The sequence below is a fragment of the Vollenhovia emeryi genome, unplaced genomic scaffold (genome assembly GCF_000949405.1).
Source record: "Vollenhovia emeryi isolate VEMERY1.0 unplaced genomic scaffold, V.emery_V1.0 DF939129.1, whole genome shotgun sequence".
Taxonomy (NCBI): domain Eukaryota; kingdom Metazoa; phylum Arthropoda; class Insecta; order Hymenoptera; family Formicidae; genus Vollenhovia; species Vollenhovia emeryi.
In genome coordinates, this window is record NW_011967237.1 from 2,216,336 (window position 1) to 2,239,211 (window position 22,876).

A 22,876-nucleotide genomic window follows, 5' to 3' on the forward strand; every position below is an offset into this window, starting at 1 on the left:
GTCTACAGTCGTGGGCGCATCCGCCAATTTGTCCATCTTGTCGCTTATTGATGCCGAAGTGGAAGGCAGGCCGGATAAAATTAGAAATTATTAACCAACCTAACTCCTTCTCTCCCGCCTCTCCGCGAGCGTAGGCCGCGCGGATCGGGAGGGAGGTTTTAAAAGCCACCTGTAACCGTTATTACTTTTTCGCCTTCTCGGATCGTCCGCCGCGTACGTACCGGCAAACGACGTTGTCGTCGTCGTCGCCGCGTAAACGCGGCCTACCTCTCGCGTTTTCTCCTTTTTTTTTTAACACGGGGAATTACTCTCTTGCCGCCACATCGCGATGCACCACGCGCACGCGTGAGCGAGCCACGCGGCGATCAATCTCTCGAATCTCTCCAATTGCCTCGCGAGGAAACTGGCTTATGTTCAGCATTCGCCGATATTATACATGGGAGACGCCGACAATACAGCGACGATAATTAATTCAATCAAGCTTCGATAGCATATAACCGATATCCATAACTTGACCGTGCAAACACGTGTTATAATTATGATTTACAATGCATGATATATAACCAAAATTTCGTAATGACTGGAATTAATTGCTCCGTCTTGCACATCTACAAAACATGTTTATGACAGCTGCTTTATTCGCCTCTTCTACTTGTTAATTGTTACCTCGTTCGTCTTGTTCGATTTTTGGGAGAAGGCACGGCGCAAGTCGTTGCTTTTTCGCCACAAGCGACAGACAGACGCTCGTTCTTTACTTAATTGCGAAAATCCAAGAGGTAGACCATTCTCGGCTTTCCGAATGCTACGCTCGGTTAATGCACCACCCCCGTCGCGCTTGGCAGTCCGGAAAACCGACGATTTTCTTTCCCCTCTCTTTTCCCGCTCTGTTCTTCCACCGCCGTTTTTTTTCTCGCCGTTGGAGTCTCGCCGTTCGTTGGTTTCGGTGTTCACCGACACCGGAGCGAATTAGAAGCGCGAGGAGTGTCGACGACGACGACGACGACGACGGCGGCGGCGACGACGATGACGACGACGGCAACTTGCATTCCTCTCTTTCTAAACCTAGTCCCTTCCTTTTCTCTTCTTTCGCCTCCGTTATTCTCCACCTTGGTTCTCCTGCTACTCTATATCGGGGAGCCTCCATTAAATTCATTAGGCCATTAGTGGCTGCAACCCTCCAAGATGGCTCCCGTCGCCTGGCAACGCTCTGCTTCTCCACGCTCACCCTCTCTTCGCTTCTCTCTCTCTCTCTCTCGTTCTCCCTCTGCTCTCTCTCTCTATTACTCCCTATCTCCTGGGTCCAATCTCTCTCTCCCTCGCTCTGGTCCTCCTGGTCCCTCCTTCCGTCTCTCCCGCACTTCCCGTAAGTTTCCGCTCACTCTGTGGGGCGGGTGGGTCTTGGCGGATGTAATTAGATTCAACGAGCGAGAAAAGGGAAGGGCGGAGGGTAGCTGCTAGGTTGGAAAAGGTGGTAGCCCAGGAGGTTAGCCTGCTCTCGAGGTACGTCGCTGAAGAGGGCCATTGCCACAGGATGGCCAAAGGTTTCCCTCGTCCCGCTCTCTCTCTCTCTCTCGCTCTCTCACGCGATATCCCGACCACCCTCTTCGTTTTTCTTCACCCGAGCTACGAGTCGGTTTTGGCGTACACGTACACGCTTCCGGAATCGTTTGCTCCCGGCTTCACGCTCGCTTGGCGAGTAAATTTTATTATTGCTCCTCCATGAAGTAATTTCACCTTTATTCACCGTGGTTCTCTCGAATAGGTGGAGGTAAAGAGACGATGATCGATTTCGTTACGTGTGAATATTAATTAGCTTAATAATAATAATTGCCAACATTTTTCTTCGTCTTGCGTTTCTGTACGATTTATGGATTAAATAATTATATTTTGTCTTTTTCCCGAGACTTTGAAAAATCATTACGTTAACTATTTGCTTCTTGTTGTTTAGCCTGTGTCTACTGGACACACATAAGTTTTGAAAAATATGCTTATGCAGTGAAATATATAAATAATTTTGTGCACAGGTATGCCACGCGTTTACGATTACCTTCGCAGATACAAAATTTCGCGGTTCTGTTATTCCTATAACACAAATTTGGTTTAGAAATACAAGAAACGAACTTAATTTTGATCTACGAGCCAACATTGCTGAGGGGTGAAAATTCGATTGTTGAAACGACTTTCGCTTTTGGAATGGCAACTTATCCTGTCGCGTCAAAGGGATTAGGACGTAACATACAGATACCGAGAATGCGACAAAGTGATAGCATAACTATGGGAAGATTAGCCAAGTCAAGACGACCGTGGACAGTGTTGCATTTCTAAACACAAGCCGGAACGCGCTCATACGAGCGGCTGTTTTCGGGGGTGGCAGAGCAAAGGGGACTCTTAAAATACTCCAAGAGCTTCTAAATCATGGAGGCTTAGTCGCCGTCGTGCGAGCAGGGATTACCTACCTTACTTCAAAGTGCCCTGCAGGTGCAGGCTCTCCGTTTCGAATCCTCTTCCACGACGGAACGTTGAATCATGATGCGTCAGTCGCGCTTAACGACACCGTTTCGTGCGTGCTCGTCGAATGCGCGTTCTTTTTATCCCGGCAGCCGACCTCTTCGCCAGCGTCGCTGCCGAGGGCATCGTGCAGCTCGCGCTACGGAATTCCGACCTAACACTCGGTACACAGTAAAACACGATACAGTAAAATGATTTACGAACGAGATGTCGGGGAGACATTTCGGATCCACGTTCCCCAAATTATTTGAATAAGACTTACAATTAAGGATTAACAGGGAATACTCTGAAATGGTTCTTCGATTCACCATCGAAGAGCGACGATTCAATTCGATTTGTCCCCAGGTCAACACAGTTTGTCCTCGAGGTTTTGAGAGCGTTTTCTTCGTTAAGCATCGGCAAATTTAAACGCGCGCTTATTTCTGCGAGAGATTCGCAAACGCCTCCGCTCTTACCCAAGTAACATCGGGCGGGACCGAATATTCGGAAGCGCGTGGCTAACGATTACCATAAGAATTAAACGTGGGCAGAAACGCGGAGCGGTTCTCTCTCTCCCCCCCCCCCGACCAGGCAACGTCATTTCATTTTCGCGGCAAACGAAGCCGAGGAAGAATTCTCCCAATTCTCTAAGCCCCCGCCCTAAGCCCTCAATTTCACTAGAGTAAAAGCTCAACGGGAAGCGTGATAAAATGGCTTCTTATTCCCGCGTTTATATTCAATCTCGACGCCGACGCCGCAGCCACAAAGGGCTCCATTTGAAACACGTTAGTCGATGCCGTATACGCCGGATAGACACACACGCACACAATGGGGTAGGAGAGAATCGCGGTGATGCATTATGTAGTACCCTCGCTGATCCTTATATGCATCTATGCATGGTCTCCGCGACGTACCAACTTTATAGGCGTGCTACAACACTTACCAGCGATCCGAACCGTTAACGTAACCGCAAACGCATTTTGACAATATACTTTCAGTTTGCACGGAAAACCCGCTTTTGATAATCACAGTTTTTCTTATCCTCGAAACGAGCACTGCTTACAAAAATGCTGGTAAAACTCGCATATATATTTTCAATGAGGGACTGAAATATTCTTTTTCGAAAAAAGTGAGAAATCTCTTAACTCGTGGAATTTTCAGACAAATAAGAAATACAATACTTTTCGTGTCCTTTTTAAAAATTCTTTTTCAGTTTAATTAATTGTCAAATGTGTCGCTTGATAGTAATTTTTATTGCCACCAGCGTGTCGTAGAGTTTCAAAGGATATCTTATTTCTTACAGATAGAACGTGTCGTATTCATTTCATCACTTGAGGTAACCGGCTGCTCGTCGAGTTTCGTTCGAGAGAAAATGCGAGTACAGTTCGATTTTATGGCAGCGCGCATACGTAAGTACAACGTTTCGCACTCTGACTGATTGCTATACGCGAAAACAATCAACGCCAAATGGACCGATCGACATCGGCTTCCAGATGTTACAGAGCTTACAACAGAGCGAAAAAAGTTTATCAAAGTGCTGCCCGATTGAAACAAAATTCTTTAAGTAACAGTTATGGTCCTTTATGCTTATTCATTGTTCTTATTTGTCCAACCGCAAATGGCAATGAAATTGTCTGCGAACTATAAAATCATTATTCCATTTAGCGAAAGATTTGACTTTAGCGTGTACGTAATAGATCTTATTAAAATCTTATCTATGAAATTTTTGCACGATTTAAACATTTTTACGCAAATGATAAGAAATGCAAATTAATATAAAGAAAAAATATACGATAGTAGAAAAATATTATCAATATACGTTTAATATTTAACTTGTGCGTCTAAAAGGGGACTTTGAATCCCTAATAGAAATATAACGAAAGAAAAGTTAACAATTTTAAATATCACGACATAAAAAGGCATTTTGGAAAAACTCAAAGTTTTCCAAATCGGACTACGATTTTACAATGAGCATCAGTCATCGGAGAAATTTGTTGATCCGATTTACTGAGTGCAGAATATACTTATTTTCGCACTAATGAGTTTCTCGGTACAAGAACGGGCTAGTCGAAGCAACTTTGAAAGTAAGTTGAACTCGAGAATGGTTCGCTGATTCGAGCCGGCGGCACCGCGGACGATAGCTCGCGTACCGACAATAAATAACACCGTACCTGAGATCCACTCTACTATATGGCGTACGCGCGTATAGTATCGCGCAATAGTTTGCATAAAGGACTACAATAAATATAGAGAAGCGGAAAAAATGACGTCACGCAGGAATTACATTAAAAATCCAACAGTTTACGATCAGTGTCGGTCACATTTAAACATGAGAATCAGCGAGAAATATATCTCAATTATTTGGAGCGTCGAGGTGTTCGCTTTGATAAACAAAGACGTCAAATGACTTGGAATTTTTGAAGGTATTTGACGGTAATTAGCGTTCTAATAATTTTTTTATTAAGACTGCCTTTTACTTTGGTTGAATTACTGACCTTGGTTACGCGAGGTGACGACACGAGATAATAACGAAGGTGCGGAGTTCTCGTGAAACCTGCCAAATATGTTGGTTACGCCAATGCCTAGGAACGGCGATAAGGTCGCGATGATGGCGCAGATACGTGGTCCCGGTATCTTTATTACCCCTCGCGAGACACGTTGCTCAAGTTAATGTTAATTGCCATTTTATCTTACTCAGACGCCTGATATTTTGAGCGCGTGATCCGCGCAAACTTTACGGCGCGTAAACGAGAGACGCGACGAGCCTCGGTGAAGACGCTCGTTTCAACTAACAACCGAGGCGCATCGACGCTAATCCTCGGGAATAATTGTATAGAAATTAATTAGCACGAACTCATCAAAATCCGCGTACAGACAATCGCCATTCGATTCGTAAAGGCCTCTAATCGAGATCTTAAAGGCACTTTTGCGTCTGCTAAGGTCTGGTTGCACCAACGTCACGTAATTTTAACTGTAGCTTACTTCACTCTTCGTCTCTTTCTGTTTTCGTTAGAAAGAGACAAAGAGTGAATTAAGCTAAAGCCACACGATACTATTTTCCCTACTGGATTGCTTACGAGAATCAATAAGGATGCAGAGCTTTAGATCAGACGACTTAAGGCTAAATCCTGATTGGCTCTCGTAAGCGATCCAGTACACGGAAAGACCGGCTAAGGTAAAAACAACTAAAATTAAAATGTTGCCGTATAAGTAGTAGGGGCATCTACATTGTTTTGTGTTGCAACATTCACTAAGTTTGCTGCACAAAACGCATATAACTGTCTCCACTACTTATCATACCAATGTGGGTATAGCTGTCCGAAATATTACTATTTATTGGGGTTGTACCAACCCTAATTAGACGTGTGGTGTCCATATCAGTCTCTCCGTGTAGAAAAGACATTGATGCAACCGGGCCGAAGAGCATTTGTGTTATATTTCCTGACGTGGTCCATCAGTGCTGGTCTACAACCTAGCTTTAAGTAAGCTGTAAGCCTCAAGCCGTAAGAAGTTAACCAATCACAGGTGAGAGTGAGGGGAGTAAATGCCTGTGATTGGTTAATTTCTTACGGCTTAAGGCTTACAGCTTACTTAAAGCAAGGTTGCAGACCAACACTCACGGATCTTAAACCGACGCCAAAATAGGTCATCGCTGGCGTAATTCCATAATCGTAAGAATGCCGAGGAAAAACTACGGTGACGTGCCGATCCGCGATATTTGTCTGCCCGAGGCGAGTCGAGGGTACGTCGTCTTGGCGCCGGGGAAAGGATCGCGTCGCCCATGGGAGAGCAAGCGCGCCGTAAGCAAGAACAACATATTCACGAGGCTGTATCGGATTTTATTTCGCGGGTAAATCCTCGAATCTCAACGGGCCCGTCGCCGTCTTTGCGTATTTCGCCCTCCCGCGATTCGTCCCGCCGTGACGGTCCTCAAATTCCCCCGCTTCCTCCGCCACGTCCCGTGTCCTCCGCGCGCTTTCACTCCGCCGAGAGAAGTTTCGGGAGTTACGGTGACTGTTCGTAAGCCGACGAAGACGACGACGGTCCCGGCACGTCTTTTTACTGGCGAAGGTCATTTCGTCGGGGAAACGTGGATGGCAGGGCTGCGGCCCACCCTAGCCTACTTCGCTCCATCTCTTCCCGTGTCTCCCGCCTCTCGTTTTCCCGCCACGTCTCGCTCGAGCTCGTCTCCGTATTCAAATGTTCGGTCGGGGATGCACGGAGGCGGACGAGAACCGAATTACCTGCTCTGAATTGGAGACCGGCGAAGAGGCGGGGGAAGACTCGTTGTTATGGAACGAGGCGAGAAGAAAGTAGGACGCCTAGTGGAGAGAAGAATACTCCCCTTTTCATTTCTTTTCACGAGATGTCACATGGTCAGAAATGTCGCCGAAATACCAAGCCGACGTCGCGATATCCGATTAATTCAATTCGACGTGCGAGATAAAGTGACATTCTCTTTTTTAGAAAGCGAAATCAGAAATAGGAGTGAGAAAAAATTATTTTTTGTTAACACGTCCAGAACACTGGAAGTATAGAGAATAAAAAGCTCTCTTAGAAATTTTCTTGGCCGTAAACGATGTAACGAAATTTTAAAGGAGTACGCGCGGAATTTTTTTTTTTTTTGAGGAAAGTGTCGCGCGCTATACGAGTGATAAGATTACGGAAGAAGATAAGTTGGCGCAGAGATAAAACGCTCTTTGTACATTGGACTTACAATTAGGAGGAATTTTAAGCGGCGCGATGGGATCTTACCGAGATCTCGGAAAAAATAAACCGATAACGTTGCGCATTCGTAATATTCGTGGATAAAACAATAATAAGCAGGACCGTGTGTCGCGTGCAATAATATAAATTGCATGAAATAATAATCAATGGTAATGAGTAAAATAAATGAATATAATTAATATAATTATTATCTGAAGAAACGTACATGTTAATATAATTAGCGCATTAATTTTCGTTACTGCTCATTTGGATCGCAGCAGAGCCGGTGGCTTTCTTAATGCGCGACCGCCGTATGCATATAATGGGGAAACATACGGGGCTGCAACATCTTATAACTGCTGCGCCATTAACGGCGCCGCGCGATCATTGTAATATACGTTTAGTTTAGTTTAGCACACGAGGGTGGTTGCACGAGCCAGCGTGCGATCGACCCTCGCGTGCCAGCCGAGGGTGCATAATTTATCGCCACGTCCCGACCGCCGTAATGCAATACGTTACACGCTCGGCGTGCATGTGAACTCCGCGTAGGTTATCGTAGGTGCTCCCTCAATGTCCGAGGGGCATAACTAACTACCTATAAATAGCACGATCATGTATCGGCATTCATTGCCCGACATCTCCCCATTTGGTGTCTCCTTGTTCCGTGACACGACAACGCGAGAAGCGACGCGAAAATATAGAGAGGAAAGTCCTCTGTTATGAGTTAGGTTTCTGGTACGAGGTAGCAGGTTTGCAACGTTCAAATTCAATCACTCTTTTCCCAATTATTACACGATCTAACAATGAATTATTCACTAAACAGATTTCGCTCCAAGAATAAATTCACGGTAGAATCAACCGATGATGCCTATTAATTTAACAGAAACCCCGCTCTCCCATATTAGGATTCTGTCTCATAATAGGGGACTTTCCTCCACTCTCGCGCTCGGATTGTTTTCATCGAACTTTACGAGACATTCGTTAAATGCAAAGAGACCAATCTTAAAGTCATCAAGAAATTGCTGGTTTTACGAGACAGCCGGCGCGAAATAAAAATTGTAATCTTATCGGCGGACTCTCGCGCGGGTGGAGGGTGGGAGGGATACAGCTTCCGAGGCGTTGCTTTAGAATAGAATTGGTTTTTATTGTGACTAGATTACAAACGGGGCCTTTTACGGCGCTCAATATCGCCCAGTAGGAACGTTTACACGTAGCGAGTGAGGTGACAAACGGGAATGAAGAACATTCTGCGTGTGACGTTACGGATCACCCACCGCCAGGGACTGGGATATGTGATTACGACGAACATTTGTACGACATTGGGATTCATACAAAATAGCGGTCGTTTCTTACGCCTATCTTACATGACTATGCCACGAAGCTCGATGGCGATCGGCCGCGCGCTGTCGGCTGCCGGAAGTCGATCGACCCCGCGTCGTGTCTCTCGTCGTCATTTCACCCCGTTTTTCCAAATCTCCACCGCACTCCCCCGTTATGCGTAATAATTTATACAATTATCTCCGTGGCCTCGACGCGCGTCGCATAATTACTATACATACGTGATATTTTTTGGGTTTAACTTTGGCTTTGTTTTCTCACAACGCGTGGTCTATCAAATAATAAGCTACTTATAAAAATAGGACATTTTCGTTGGTTACGTTAACGCCTCTCTAGTTACACAATCAAGGGTATATACGTATAAGATAAACACTGTCGTCGGAACGATAAAGAGTACGAGGAGGAAGAGAAATCGACGGACTTGAAAAATCCAATTGCACGCGCCGCGCGAGGATACTGCGAATATTGTTTTTTTTTTGTTTTAGTTAATTATTCGACAATACTAATTCAGATTTATAACGTACGCCTAATCGATAGGATGCTCTTTGTTCCATACACTGTACAACGCATAATCTGCTTACTTACAGCCTATAATATATCTTAGTATTCTGCTGAATAATCGTTATTATCGTCATTACAATGTAACAATTTTTTGGTATACAGTTACGCGCGGCACGAAGAGCCGGCGTTCTACTATACATGTATCTACAGAGTAGTGAGTACGCGATCCGCGAGGGATCTTTATTAGCGCCGTCGTTCTTAGAAATTAACCCCACCCCACATTTTGTATTGCGTCGAAAAACAAATGATCGAAACGTGCGTCGTTTCAACAACTAGTTCGTTTACGTCACGCGACTCTCTCTCTCTCTCTCTCTCTCTCTCTCTCTCTCTCTCTCTCTCTCTCTCTCGTGGAAATTCGCTTCTTGTTTCTTTCAACACTATTTCGTTACCTTGTCGCGATGTATGCTCGGACAATGACTATATTTGCCAAATTAAATTCCTGGAAGGGACATGAGGGAAGGGGGAGGGGATTAACTACACACTTTTCACATCGCGGCGGAAGTTCGACTTTTGTACTCCATTTTTTTTTCTTTATCCGTCTTCAGGAATATATGCGGTTTCACCGAACTCACCGAACTCATAGTTCGTCGATCGCGCCCGACGTAGTCAGTTACTCGCATAATACATCATATTTACAACGTAGTCAAATATTGTAAGTTCTTCTATCGTTCACAGTTCTTTACCCTTTTTTCCTCGCCCTCAATTTTCGCGAAGTTTATTGGCTGTCGGTGAAATTCAGAGTCCGCGAAAAGCAACTATTTCCAATTCTGCGAGAAAATTTGCACTGCGTGTTCAATTGTCGATTATCGATTAACACATTATAAGCAACTTTGTATTGTACCTTTATAAATTTCTAGAGGCGCGTCAAGAAGTCAATCTTGGGTGTGTACATATATTGTTTCATTCGCTACAACTAAACAATTGTTGCGGTTCTCGGCAGAGATGTAAATATGGTATCCGCGTGCCATTATTCGCTTAGATATCAAGCTGTGATATTTAATGAAACGAAACGAGTAAATGTCGCGATAAATTGGGGGAAGTAGGACAGCGCCGAGTGAGTGGTGAAAAAAATTCTACTGGCCTCAATCGTCATCCCGCGGCAAAGACAGCGTCTGCGAACCGGACGGGATCGGCGGCGTCGTCCAGCAGTCGAATATCGATGGCCAGTAGCCGGTGGCGGTAGTCGCGTGTTGCCAGTAACCAGTGAGTCCGGTGCCACTCGCGGTGGCCGCACCCCCCACACCGGTGATACCAACTCCCACGATACCACCGGCGGCGGCAGCCACCTCCGGATTCACCATGCTACTCGTCTCAATCACACCTCGCTCGTCCACCTCCATCTTTTGGTCCGCCGCGGCCCCGTCCTCGTCGTACATGAGGTAATGCGGATGCGAGGTCGTCGACGAGGGCGTCGACGATAGCGTCGGCGATGCGGCGGACCTAGGCCTGGGTCACTCTTGCGACCTGAGCTGATTGTCGCTCGGCTGACCCGACACCGCGGTCGCGGTGGAGGACGGCGGCACCACCTGATTGCCGCCGCTGCCGCCGCCGCCACCGAGGGAACTCCCGGAGTTCGGATTCGCTACGCCGTGATGATGGGGGCTAGACGTAGCCCCCGCTTCGCCTCAGACCTGGGCCCTGGCGGTGACGTTGACGTGCGCCTCGGGACCACCTGGGGAATGGGGGTTCGTTCCGGCCGCTGTTGTTAACGCGTACTGACAGGCGCTCAAACCACCGCCATTGCCGCCGCCGCCACCGCCGCCACCGCCGACCGAAGACGCTCTCGAGCTCACGGGACTTATACTTCCGGCCGTGGTGCCGCCCGTGGTGCTGCCCACGACGAAGGAACCACCGCCACCGCCGCCGTAACCGCTGCTGTGCTGTTTCGCTTTCATTCGTAGCGAGGCGATGCTACTTGACGTCATCACTGTGCAGGATTCGGGTGATCGATGATGGGACGAATAAACCGGCGGTCCGTACGGATGATGCGGCGCCGCCGGCGCCGCGTACGGACACGCCGCGCTGGATGCGGCGACCGGCGAGCTCGCGACACCGAGGCCGGAGCCCATGCCCGGTAGCATGGACGTCGCCGCCTGGCCGACCGATACCGACATGCCGCTCACGTGGCCACCACCGACCGACGTCGCCGCGGCGTTAAACGTGCTGACCTGAGCGTGATGGTGATGATGCGGCGCCGCGGGCACGACCGAGCCCAGAGTGTTCATCCAGGGAAAGCTCTTGCCGCTCAACGGCGATGGCACTTTGGCCCAATTGTTGTACGTGCTGTACGAGCTGTAGATGGAGTCGGCGTCCGGAAACGGTTGGGCGATAAAGCCGTTCAGGCTGGCTGTGCTGAAGCCCGACTTGAAATCCGCCGCGGCCTGCGCGGCGGCATTCATCGCGTTGCGCTCCTTCTTCCGCCATTTCGCCCGCCTGTTCTTGAACCAGACCTAGAAACAGAGGAACGGAGCACTGTGAGAAAAATGTCTTTATCAACTGTAATATGTACAGTCAACTCAGTGATTTGTGTAGATGAGAAAAGTGATAATAAAAAATGCAGGTCCAGGCATTGATGAATAAGACTGTACATTACTTGACAAATTTAACAAAGGAATGTCTGTCGGTTAGGTTTCGTCCGATGATTCATTTCTATCTTTGGATAACCAGCATTTCGAAGAGATGTAACAGATTGAAGAAAGGGCCAATGTGAGCCAAAGCGCCAGATTAAAAAGGCGTTATCGATTTTTTTTGAAAGACCATTCATTGTCAAAAATTCAAACGTTTCAATCCAATTCGGGTCTTCTTCGGTAAAACTACAAAAGGAACGGCAAGGGTACAAGACATTTGTGTAATTATTCGTCAAATGATCGATGGATATTTTAAGGAGACTCCGTGATCTTTTCGCGATATACCAGCGTTACCCTCCAGATTTCTAAACAATAAACAAGAAAGTAGCCAATGCGAGTCTAAGGCAGGATGTAGATAGCCTATACTTGTAATTCTTTTTATTAAATCGTGAATTCGTATACCGTTTCTTTGCACACTTGTTCTGCACGCCGATTTCTTTTCGGACATAACGCAGTTTTCTTACAAGTGGAATTATTGTCGTCAGTGAATTCACATGTTCAAATCGATAAACGATTTGTAATTATATAAAAAAATGCTGCATTTTAGCATTTTTAGATGCTACATTTAGCCTTCAATCCCTTCCAGATTTCGTTTTTAACGTACACAGCTCGTATATCGAGAACGAGGGGAAAAGCGAAGAGGGCACAGAACGATGCGTAGCGTTTCGCCAGATTTCGCGAGCGTTTGCACACCGCGGGTTATTAGTCACGAACGCAACGAAGAAAGCAACGGCGCGGCGGTTCCGCTCGATGGTAGACGGTAGGTGAATCTCGAGACAAATAGCAAGAAAACCCCGGCTCGCTCCTCCATCCTGAAATATGACGGCGTTAATTCAAGGCGGCCCTTCTCCCACGCTCGATACTACGGCGAACTTCGTCAGCCGTTTCTCAGCCCTCCTCCCGGTTCCTTCGCTCGCCCTTCAACCTCGAACCTACCCACCCGGCGCCCTTCGGCTGTGTCGTCTCCCTTTCTTGACGACGCCCGCCGTCGTTCCTGCTCGCCCCCCAACAATTATACGGCTGGTTGCGCTCAGATACACGTCGCTCTCGCGTAACTGTAAGGCAAGGGGCGGGAAAATGCGACATACGAAGGGTCGTGGCGCAAGTATTCGACGAAGAGAGGGTCGGGTGGCCGAGGAGGAGAGCGAGATAGGAAGAAAGGAGGGAAGGATACTGAGGGTCGAAGCGATGCTGAAGGAGGTCGGCAGAATACTCCGTAAGATGGATGGCCTTACGATCGCGCCGTGGAAACGCTAAGAGGCGCGACGGGTCATTGAAAGTGGGGGCGGAAGACTAGCTAATGAAGAATAATGTCCCTTCCTCTCGACGATTATTCTCGGAACGTCGCGCGACAGACCCGAATTTGCTAGTAATCTTCGTTGTATAATCGAACGGAATAATCTCAATGGGACGACGACGGTTAGATATGTATATGTGCAACATTGTTGGGATTTTAAAACTTCTCCCCTCCTCCGTTAATTAACTTTAGGCACATTTTCTTTAAAGGATCGTCTACAATGATGAAGTAAGCCTGGCGTAAGGAATAAGAATAGGAGTAAAGAAATTAATCATTTCCATTTCTTACTCCTACTTCAGCTTTGACGCTTACTCTCGGCGAATTGGAGCGCGGTTCGACCAATGCTACAAATATTTTAAAAAAAATTATGTCTGTACTTTAGCTTTTACACTGAAAGGTAAAGGTTAGGCTTTCTTCCTTCCTACTGCTTACTTCCAATGTAGACGATCTTTAAGAAACAGTTATTCTTGTTATTTTACGTTACGTCTTGTTATCATTAATATCGCGGCTAGCACGACATCACAATACGATATCAATAAGTTATCATTCTTTTGCCGATAAAGAACGTGGTTTATCTTCGATCTATCCTCGCGGAAGATTTACGTATAGAATGCGTATTTTTTCCGCATCGGTAAGCCGCGCGAGAAACATCATTGGATTTTACGAAGCGGCCCGGTAGCCGCGACACTACGGGCGGCGACGATAAGCCAGGAGGGAGTAAATTCGATAGGACAGAATGGTACGGCGGGCGAAAGATGCCGCGACTCGAGAATCAATAAACTCTCTCGCGCACCGGTGTTGTACACACAAGACGCCGCGCCCATAAAGTTTAACAGCGTCGCGGAATCTCGACGGAATGACCGGGAGAATCTTAATTCTCCTCTCGATTCATAAGCCGGTCGGCGAACGTAGGCTGCGGCGAAAACTGTCGCCTGACCGACCGGATTCCCAGCTATTGACCAAATGATCTGCGAATCGTGAGAGGAATCGCGTTTGTGACACAAATATACCAACAAATATACAACGCGTATCGCATTCCGATAATAATTTATGATATAATTAATCGGCGTATTATGTTAATCTCATTAATAGCTATTTCCAATCCAATCTGACGAATATCCACAAAATATTGACGCAACGAGCTACGATACAGAAAATCTGTTTTCACGCTCTGGGGAAAAAAGACAGCAACCCATTTTGGGGCCCACAATTAGTAATCGAATTATTTGAATTGCTCGTAACTCCACTTTGGGAAAAATTTGGACCGTTTTTTTTTGTTAACATTTCGGTCAGGGGATGCTGGAGTGACGGCTGAACTCCGACGGGATAATTAAAAATTTCAAAGACATAATACGATACGAATTAGACTTCAATCCTCCATATTTTTTTATAATAATGAAAATATTCTACTGTGCAGTCCACACACCGCTCTGGTATTATTTTGTATATAAAAGTCAATAATAAGATTTACAAACGCAAAAACTATATGCGACTGGCGGTAAATCAAATCACTCCAGCATCCCCTTAAGTGAAAATTATCTTTGCGTTACTGAATATCGACAGAACTAATTGAGAGAATTGGTAAGCATTACTTAAGTCTTGGATATAGAAAGAATAATTGCGACTTTTAGTCACGCGGGGTAAAATTTGTAAAACATTAGAGTTACGAACAATTCAAATAATTCGATTACTAACTGTGGGCCCCAAAATGAGTTGCTAACCGTCTTTTTTCTCCCAGAGCGCGGAGCCGCGCGTTTGCCGCAAGTAACCCATTTATAATTTTGCAACCAGCTAAAAAGTTATTATACGCCATTAAACGTGCGTCGGACCGATTCTCGATGGCGTCGAGACGCGTTCTCGGAGGTAGCGGCCGGTTGACGCGATAAATCGAATCCATTGTTTTCCTCCCGGCAACCGACTCGGGGAACAATGGTCGCGTCACATCATTCGGGCAATAAAATCTCATCAAATCACGACCCCTCGCCACCGCGTAAGCCTCCATTCGCTCTCTTTCTGTCTCTCGCTCCCGCGCGCGCGCGCGCGCGTTCGGCTCAATCTACGAAAGCTTATATAAATGTAATGAGACCGTGACCGGGGATGCCTCATCAATCACACCCCCTACGGTCCCTCCTGTCCTGTCCCGTTCCATCGTCGGCGTCGCTCTTCCCCACAGTCGTCTTCCGCGCCGCACATACGTCTACGTGCTACATAGACACCCTCGAACACCGCACCGGCCCGTCCGCGGTAATCCCATGACTTAACATCGGGCTCCGGGCTTTCCGGGTAACCGCGATTTGTTCCATTGCGCTCAGAAGTTGCGCGCCACGCCGCGCCGTTAGTTCCTCGGTCAAGAGAGTCTTACAGCCGAGTCTTACCGGAGCACCGGCTCTCGAGTAAGGCCTATTTAAGCGAAACGCTTTTCAAACGATATCCTATCGGACCGGGGCGCCGTTTCGCAGCGCCGACTTACGGCGTTGTTTATAAATACGTCTCCACACAGTGAATTGACAATTAAATCCTCGAAATTGCTGTCTGTTGAGAAAATTAACTTGAAATCCCAATCTATCCCGGTAGTCTCTGCACAAGTTGTCTACACATCGTATTTACGATGAACATCGACTGTCAGAATTAAGCAAAGTTGGTCGCGTTCGCAGAATCTATGTACATAAATCTGGATTGGCGAGTCTTATCGATAACACACCGATCATTATATTCAAGTAAATACAAAGTATAGTGAGAGCCTGATACTCTTTTACTCCACATTGGCATGTTATCAAATGTAAGAAATTTTTAAGTACAATTACGACACGCAAACGCCAAAAATATAAATCTCTCGACGTATCGCGCAATTTCTTTACGTTTTTCCGCGTCTAGATTAACGATCTCGTTCATTCCGTGCGAAACGTTCGCGTGAATTCGTGCGAGTTCGCATCCTTTACAAGATGAAGGAGGAAAGAGAGAGACAGACAGAGAGAGAAAGAGAGAGAGAGAGAGAGAGGGGGGGGAGGGAGAGGAACCGAAGGACGAGCTGAAAGAGGAGGCCGCGGGAGACGGTAGAAGGGAGAGAAACCTGACATTCGTAGGGTGGAGATGGCGATGGTGGCCGCGCCGAAGGGGAAACTCGAGGGGGAGCCTGAGGGAAGGTTAGTCGTGGGTGTAGAGAGACAGGGAGAGACAGAGAGTGAAAGAGACAGAGAGAGAGAGAGTGTGTGAGAGGGCGAAAGAGAGACGCATAGATGAGGAAACGGAGGTGGAGGTGGAGGAGGATAATATTGATCCCCTCGTAGCCCCGCCCCTCCTCGCCCAGCCGACGCCATCATTATATTATCCACCATCCCTCCGACTCCGTTTCCCGACGTATCGCACACCTACGACCTCTCGAATCTCGCGAAGCTGTCCCTGGCCGTGCCCGCGCGTTGTCTTGTGTTCCTAAAAAGAGACTTTTCGAAAAAAGAGGGGGGTGGGGGGGAAGCACGGACCCTTACGTCGCGTTCCTCGGCCGACGCTCTTTCTTAACCTTCCTCCGCCACCCTTGTCTCTCGCTCCTGTGCTTTCTCACGTCGCGGGAGAAAGAGGGACGACGGAGAACGGTTCGAGGAGGAGCGTTGCCGTGGCCACGAGGAGAGGATTCGTGGCAAGTTTCCCGAAAATCTTGCGAGGACCAGCGCGCGTGCGAAAGCGCCACTTCATTAAAAATAAATTCCGTGAAGGAGCCGACGGATATCCGGGGGCTTCGCGAGGGATTTCACGCCGCAGACTCGCTTCCTCATTCCCTCTCGCTCTAGCTCTCTGTACCTCGTTCGTTGTTCCCTCCGCCTATCCATAATTCGACGCGCCTTTCTCGTTTGTCTCGCGAACGTTATCTCGATGTTCCCCACTTCTCTCTCTCTCTCTCTCTCTCTCTCTCTTTCTCCACCCTCCCCCACTTTCATTGTACTGTAAATTAGTTTCAACCCGTGCTTTATCTCTTTCCTCAGCCGAATGTTTTTTATCACAGGAATTTTCGGATTTTCGCATTATCGGTTTTACAGACGTTTTTATCTCCCGAATAAGAATTTCTGAATATTACCGGAGAATTTTGTGACCGCGCGGAATAAAATCGTATCTGTGCGCTAGAATGTCCCGTAAAAAACATACATTGGAGAATTAAGAATTAATAAATCCTACTTTATCCTTTAATGAATGACGCACGCTTAATATTTAATAAAAGTTACGTCAATTCCGAGAGTCGTTTCTTTACGTTTTACTTTCCCAAACGTAACATCGCGTATCATATGTTACGCATATATCATCTCGTCGACGTTATTGAATATTCATTAACATTCGCATTATCATCGCTATTCAAATAGCCTTCGTTCCGTCATTATCTAACTCGACTGTCATTGCGCCGCGTCAGGTTACAAAAATCATGATTGTCGCTATGAAAAGCGCGGGCAATTACTGGGGTAAACAAACAGGTGCGATGACGGCGATAGTTGCGCGCCGGAAACACGACGGAGGCGGCGGCGGCGGCGGCGCGACACCACTTCGTTAAAAGTAAATTCCGTGAAGTATACCGCCGGATATCCGGGGCTTCGCGGGGATTTGACGGTGGCGCGAAGGTGGAAACCTTTTGTCTGTCGGGAATAAGCGGTTCGCCACTCGTAACTTTGAACTACTCCTACATCTCTTTGCGAAAGCTCTCGCGACACCGTCCGCGATTTATAACAACATCCGCTCTCTCCCGCTCGAGAGGGCCGTCTACGCTGGAGCCGAGGGACAAGTTCGCGGCGCCTGCTAATTTCTGTCGATATTCTCGAGCGTCCCGTCATTCGCTCGGTACCAATTAATCCCGCTCCACAGTTATGCGATGCATAGCGACATCCTAATAATTTCCAAGTACCTCATCTCGCGAGAAAATAAATACTTTCGGTACACGAGGAAGGCAGCTGCTCGCTTATGGCAGACTCGCTTACCGCGGCCATCATGGCCGCCAGGATGAATTCTCCTCCCCTTCCTCTCCTCTCTCTTCCTCCATACAGTATTTCTTTCTATCTCAGCTCTGATCCTCCTTTTTTTCCTCTCGTCCTGAACGGAGATATCTCTTTCTCTCTCTCTCCCCCCCCTCTCTCTCTCTCTCTATCTTTCCGCGGCTCCACATGAACCCACACACGTCCTCACACGCGAAATACACTCTCCGTCTTCTGGTCGTTGCTCCCTCTCCTCGTCCTCCTTCCTTACCTCTTCCCATGCCCTCCGCGCCCGGTCTCAGTCTCAGGTTCCAACAGTGGCGTCTCCATAAATCTCGCTATAACGCCGAGATGGATCAGTGAGAATGGCCACGTCCGACACGGGGGAAACGGGACACGGCTGCGTTTGTATCATTGCATACGCCGCCGTGCATACGCGGCCGGTGCGCACGCGTGTATGTTCGAGGGGTAGGATCGGCGAACACGCAGCAAACACGGCAAAACCATCGGCCATCAGGAGTGGATACGAATAAAATTCGTCACGTCTGCGACTACGAGCTCACCCGTTTACGCGTATATCAACGGAGGTCGGAACAGTCGAGGTCGTTCCTCAGTCTGGAGAGGAAAGAAATTTTATGTTTCAACACACTCGCTTCCTCTTCATTTCTCTTCTATGTCCAGTTTAATCCCAACATGCCGGTGTGGACATGTCAATAAGTATCGGCATAATCCCGATTTCCACCAACATCGTTTAACTTTGATCTTGGATCAAATCGTCTTATGCCTCTTTTTAAGGGGACAGTTAGAAGGAAGGGATGAATTAGACTAACATCAAAGTCAAATGACGTTGATGAAAACCGGCGTATGCAAAACAATTTTAATAATTACGAGTCCGAAAGGTGCTTTCGAGAAGTGACAGAGAGCCGAGAACTGAGAAATGGGGAAGTTAGGCAGGAATTTACATCCGAGGTTTCCCCATTTGGACTACTTATGCTTCAGTCTTGTATTTCACTGTGCTTTGCAGTATCCACGCAGATCGGGAGGATACAGGCCGACGGAAGCGAGAAATCGTTCGTGGTAAAGCGTCGCGGAGGGCGGCGCTGAACGATACAAACGGCGTACGAACCGGCGCGCACGACGCGGAATGGGAAGCTGGGCTTTCTCTGTCTCTTTCTCCCCCCCTCTCTTTCTCTCTCCCCCCCCCTCTCTCTCTCTCTCTCTCTCCCGCGCAGAGTGAGTAGTTTTATGGATTTTTTTATCGTTGTGCTGGTGGACCGTAACAGCTGCACAGCCGGTGGGATTCGGATATTCAATGTCGGCGTACCTGTATGGATATTAAATTAACACCCGTAAGCCGCGAGTATTAACAACTTTGCAAAAGATTATACGAGATTATGAGCTCAAGCGGAACACGTGATTTTTAATGCCGCCGTCCCCGTCCTACTAGCTCTCGAGGCTTCTCCATTTCTTTGTAATTTATAAATAGTTACGGCTCATTGCCCGCGTTCACCGCCGATTCATTTCCAGTTAAATACACTTTTTCCCCGTTCCTTCTTGTTTTTTTTTATTCGTTCAGCCACATCGGACTCCGTTAGGTCGCGATTCTTCGGCGATATCGGCGCGAGAGTGCCCGTACGAATTTATCGCGAGGCACGTTAGGATTACGCAGTCCGGTCTCTTTGCCTCCCGTCGTTCATTCAACTCAACGAATTGTCAATAAATGACAACACAAGAGACATATAATTATATTTATTTTTTCGCATATACACACGGAGAGAATTTTCTCTTAAAATTTACCCTAAATATCATGTAATCGTGGGACAACATGGCATTTTGTAGAACTGTACAAGAGTTTTCCGAAATGCCATGTTGTCCCACGATTACATGATTTTCAGGATAAATTTTAAGAAGAAATTCTCTCCGTGCATGATAAACGCAAGCAATATTTTATTTACATTAATATCACCTCAAGTTTTTCCACTTAGGTTTTACGCGTCGATTAATTTCCAAATTTCAAACCGTTAATTTTCTCGTACGAAAAAGTAAATTTTGAAAATAGATATCCGCGTTATATTTTATAACGAGCATATATTTTTTATTCCTTAATGCATTTATCCTATTTTTCCTTAAATGAATTTATGTCCCGCCGTACTTTTTACTTCGCTATGGCGTTCGCGAACAACCAAGCGTAACAATTTTATTTCGCGACGTTCATATCTGTTCGGACCTTCTGCGAATCCAGTTCACTGACCGTTAAAACCTGGAAAACATTTCTTATCGCGATAAACCACTAGTACCGGAAGAATGATTAATCGATTTCGAATCATTATCCGAAAATCTGTGCAGTCTCCGACACTGACTCGTGCCATGCAAGATATAAAAATATCGACTGCGTAAAAGATTACCGGGAAAAATTTATGCACTTAAGATTTTTTAACTTTTCTCCGGTTCGCAAACTTTTGCTATATCAAATGATAAAATACACAGTTGATATATTACTGTGAACATGTTAAAAATTGTACAAGTTAACAGTAAAAAACAATTTTGAGTCAGACAAGGCGTTTCTTATAGATTTTTAAATGCTGAAAACGATCACAAGTCTTTCATTGTCACGTTAAGTTTCCGAGTTTAATTGAAGTTTAATCTAAATATTTAATGTAAATTGCTGAAAAGTAAGAAAGTAAAAAAAAATGTTTTAAAAATACTTTACAGGGGATGAACAATACGTGACTTTGGTAAAAATTGGCAGATAACGTTAAGTATTCTTACAAAAAAGTTTCGAATGTTGTAAAAAGCCACTTTTAATGCATTAAACCTGAATTAAGGGAAAACCTGAACTGGAAACCTGACGTGCTGAAGTGAAGTTTGGCTTCGTTTTCATCCGAAATGTGTAAGAAACACCTTGTCTGGTTCGAAATGATAAAACAAATTTTTGTTTGTAAACTGCGTTATCTTCTTAGATTTTTTCACGATCGATACTCACTTGATACAACACATTTTACTGCATTCAAATCGAAGTACTGAATTTTTGAAAAATTTTTAAACACTCTCGTGTTTAGCGGACAAAATTGCGGGGCGCATCGCAACGCTCTCTGAATCAAAAATATAATACCCGATAGAAGATTAACTGCCGCCGATTCGAATCCTGATTCGCCTGTGGAGTACGCGCGGCTCGCCCTTTGCCATTTTTCATCTCGTTCAACGTGATATTAACTTGAAAACGGCCACTCTCGGACATTACCGTAAAGCCGATCGTATCTCCGCTTCGACCCGTTCCAAAGCCGATGCTGGAGCCGAAGGGAGCCTTTTGCGGGATAAAAACTTACGACGCCTAACGTTAAATTGAATCTGACCGTCAATTTATTGTGTATCATGTTAAACATATGTTTACCACCTACGAATAAGTACACTAGATGTTTACAATTAGATGGCTCACGCTTTCAGAGCTCATTTATATTCAGCCTGTTCTTTAAAGGTGCAGTCACATCTAAAGTAAACTCTTACCGTGAATCTAAAGTAATCGTATATTTTTCCTCCGAATTATTTATATAAACATGAGATTTCGAGTTATGAACAACCACTTTTCTTAAATACGTTTAATTTAATGTGTCTAATATGTTTAATTTAGCTGATTTATTAATGATTGATTATATACGTAAGCTACATTGCTTGTTATACGAAAGAGCTATTAAAGTCATTCATTACACGAGTATCGTCGTTATCCATTCGTTATACGAACTCTAATGTTGCTACATTAATAACACAGCTCGTTATACGGGCGCTACTGCTATTACGTATTCATTCGACAAGCATTGTTGCCGCGATACGCTCACTATACGAGCGCTATCTATTTCTCCGTTAATCGTAGCTTCGCACCGAAAGCCCAAGACAACGCAGTTACTTTTCGCATTCAGCAGAACTTACGGCCAGGCGATGGCATCAAAACGGCCAAGCCGGGCGACCGGCAACTGCCACGGATTCGACGTTAAACCCGCGTAACCGTGGTAGCGCTGGTCGAATCGGAGATGCGAGAGGCGCGGTCGCGCGGCGCGTTTTGCATACGATGCGTCGCGATGCAAATCGGCCCGCGTGATGCGAACGAGATACGGCGGGTGGGCGGGCGATGCGTCGCGGTGTAGCGGGGCGTGTGTACCGGAATGCAGTCGAGCGTTGTGCGGCGAGGCTAAAGGTAATAATTGATATATAGCGATAGCATTGGCCGCTGACAGCCGCTAACCCGGCCGAATACGGATGACACTCGGTAATCCTCACTCTCATACCGGTTAGTGTCCACCTATATTCCGCGGCGTCCCATTTCCCATTCCCATGGTGTGTAAGCTCCTCTCTCATTCTCTCTCTCTCTCTCTCTCTCTCTCTCTCTCTCTCTCTCTCTCTCTCTCCCTCTCCCTCTCCCTCTCCTCCCCCTTTCCCCTTTCTCTCCACCCTCTCACTCGCGCAACCCCTTCGCCCTCCGAATCAGGCTGAGATATACAGACACTGGATATGTGTCGGTTGCGCCGCAATCAGGGGTCCAGGAGGGTGGATGATTGTGCGGCAGAGTAAGAGAGAGAGCGAAAACGAGAGAGGGAGAGGGAGAGAGAGAGAGAAGGCGAGACCTAGGGACTAGGAGAAAGAAAGACAGAGGCAGAGCGCACTGCCACTGGAGGCTGGAGCACAGAGCGACTCTCGTGCACCAGCCAGAGCGCCGCCGCGAGGTGTGCGGTGCAACCATACTAATCCGCCGATGGATTTATGGTCTTAATCACCGGCGGATTATCTCGGACAGCCGCGCTCTGCTGCCACCGACCGAAACATACGCCTGCCTCTTTGCAGATAACTGTACCCAGCTTCGCGCTCGACCTCTCTTTCTCGTTGTCTCTCTCTCTCTCTCTCTCTCTCTCTCTCTCTCT

The 22,876-nt window shown here is 46.6% G+C and overlaps 1 protein-coding gene across 1 annotated transcript in view; it reads right to left on the bottom strand.

Moving 5' to 3' along the window:
* Positions 1 to 8,317: 8,317 nt before the first annotated feature.
* Positions 8,318 to 22,876, bottom strand: part of LOC105568469 (pituitary homeobox homolog Ptx1) — a 36,616-nt gene continuing 22,057 nt past the window's right edge. Inside the window, exon 4 of the mRNA XM_012024170.1 lies at positions 8,318 to 11,543. Within this exon, the coding sequence (XP_011879560.1) occupies positions 10,719 to 11,543 (825 nt within the window). The 3' untranslated portion in view covers positions 8,318 to 10,718. The remainder of the gene's footprint in view (positions 11,544 to 22,876) is intronic.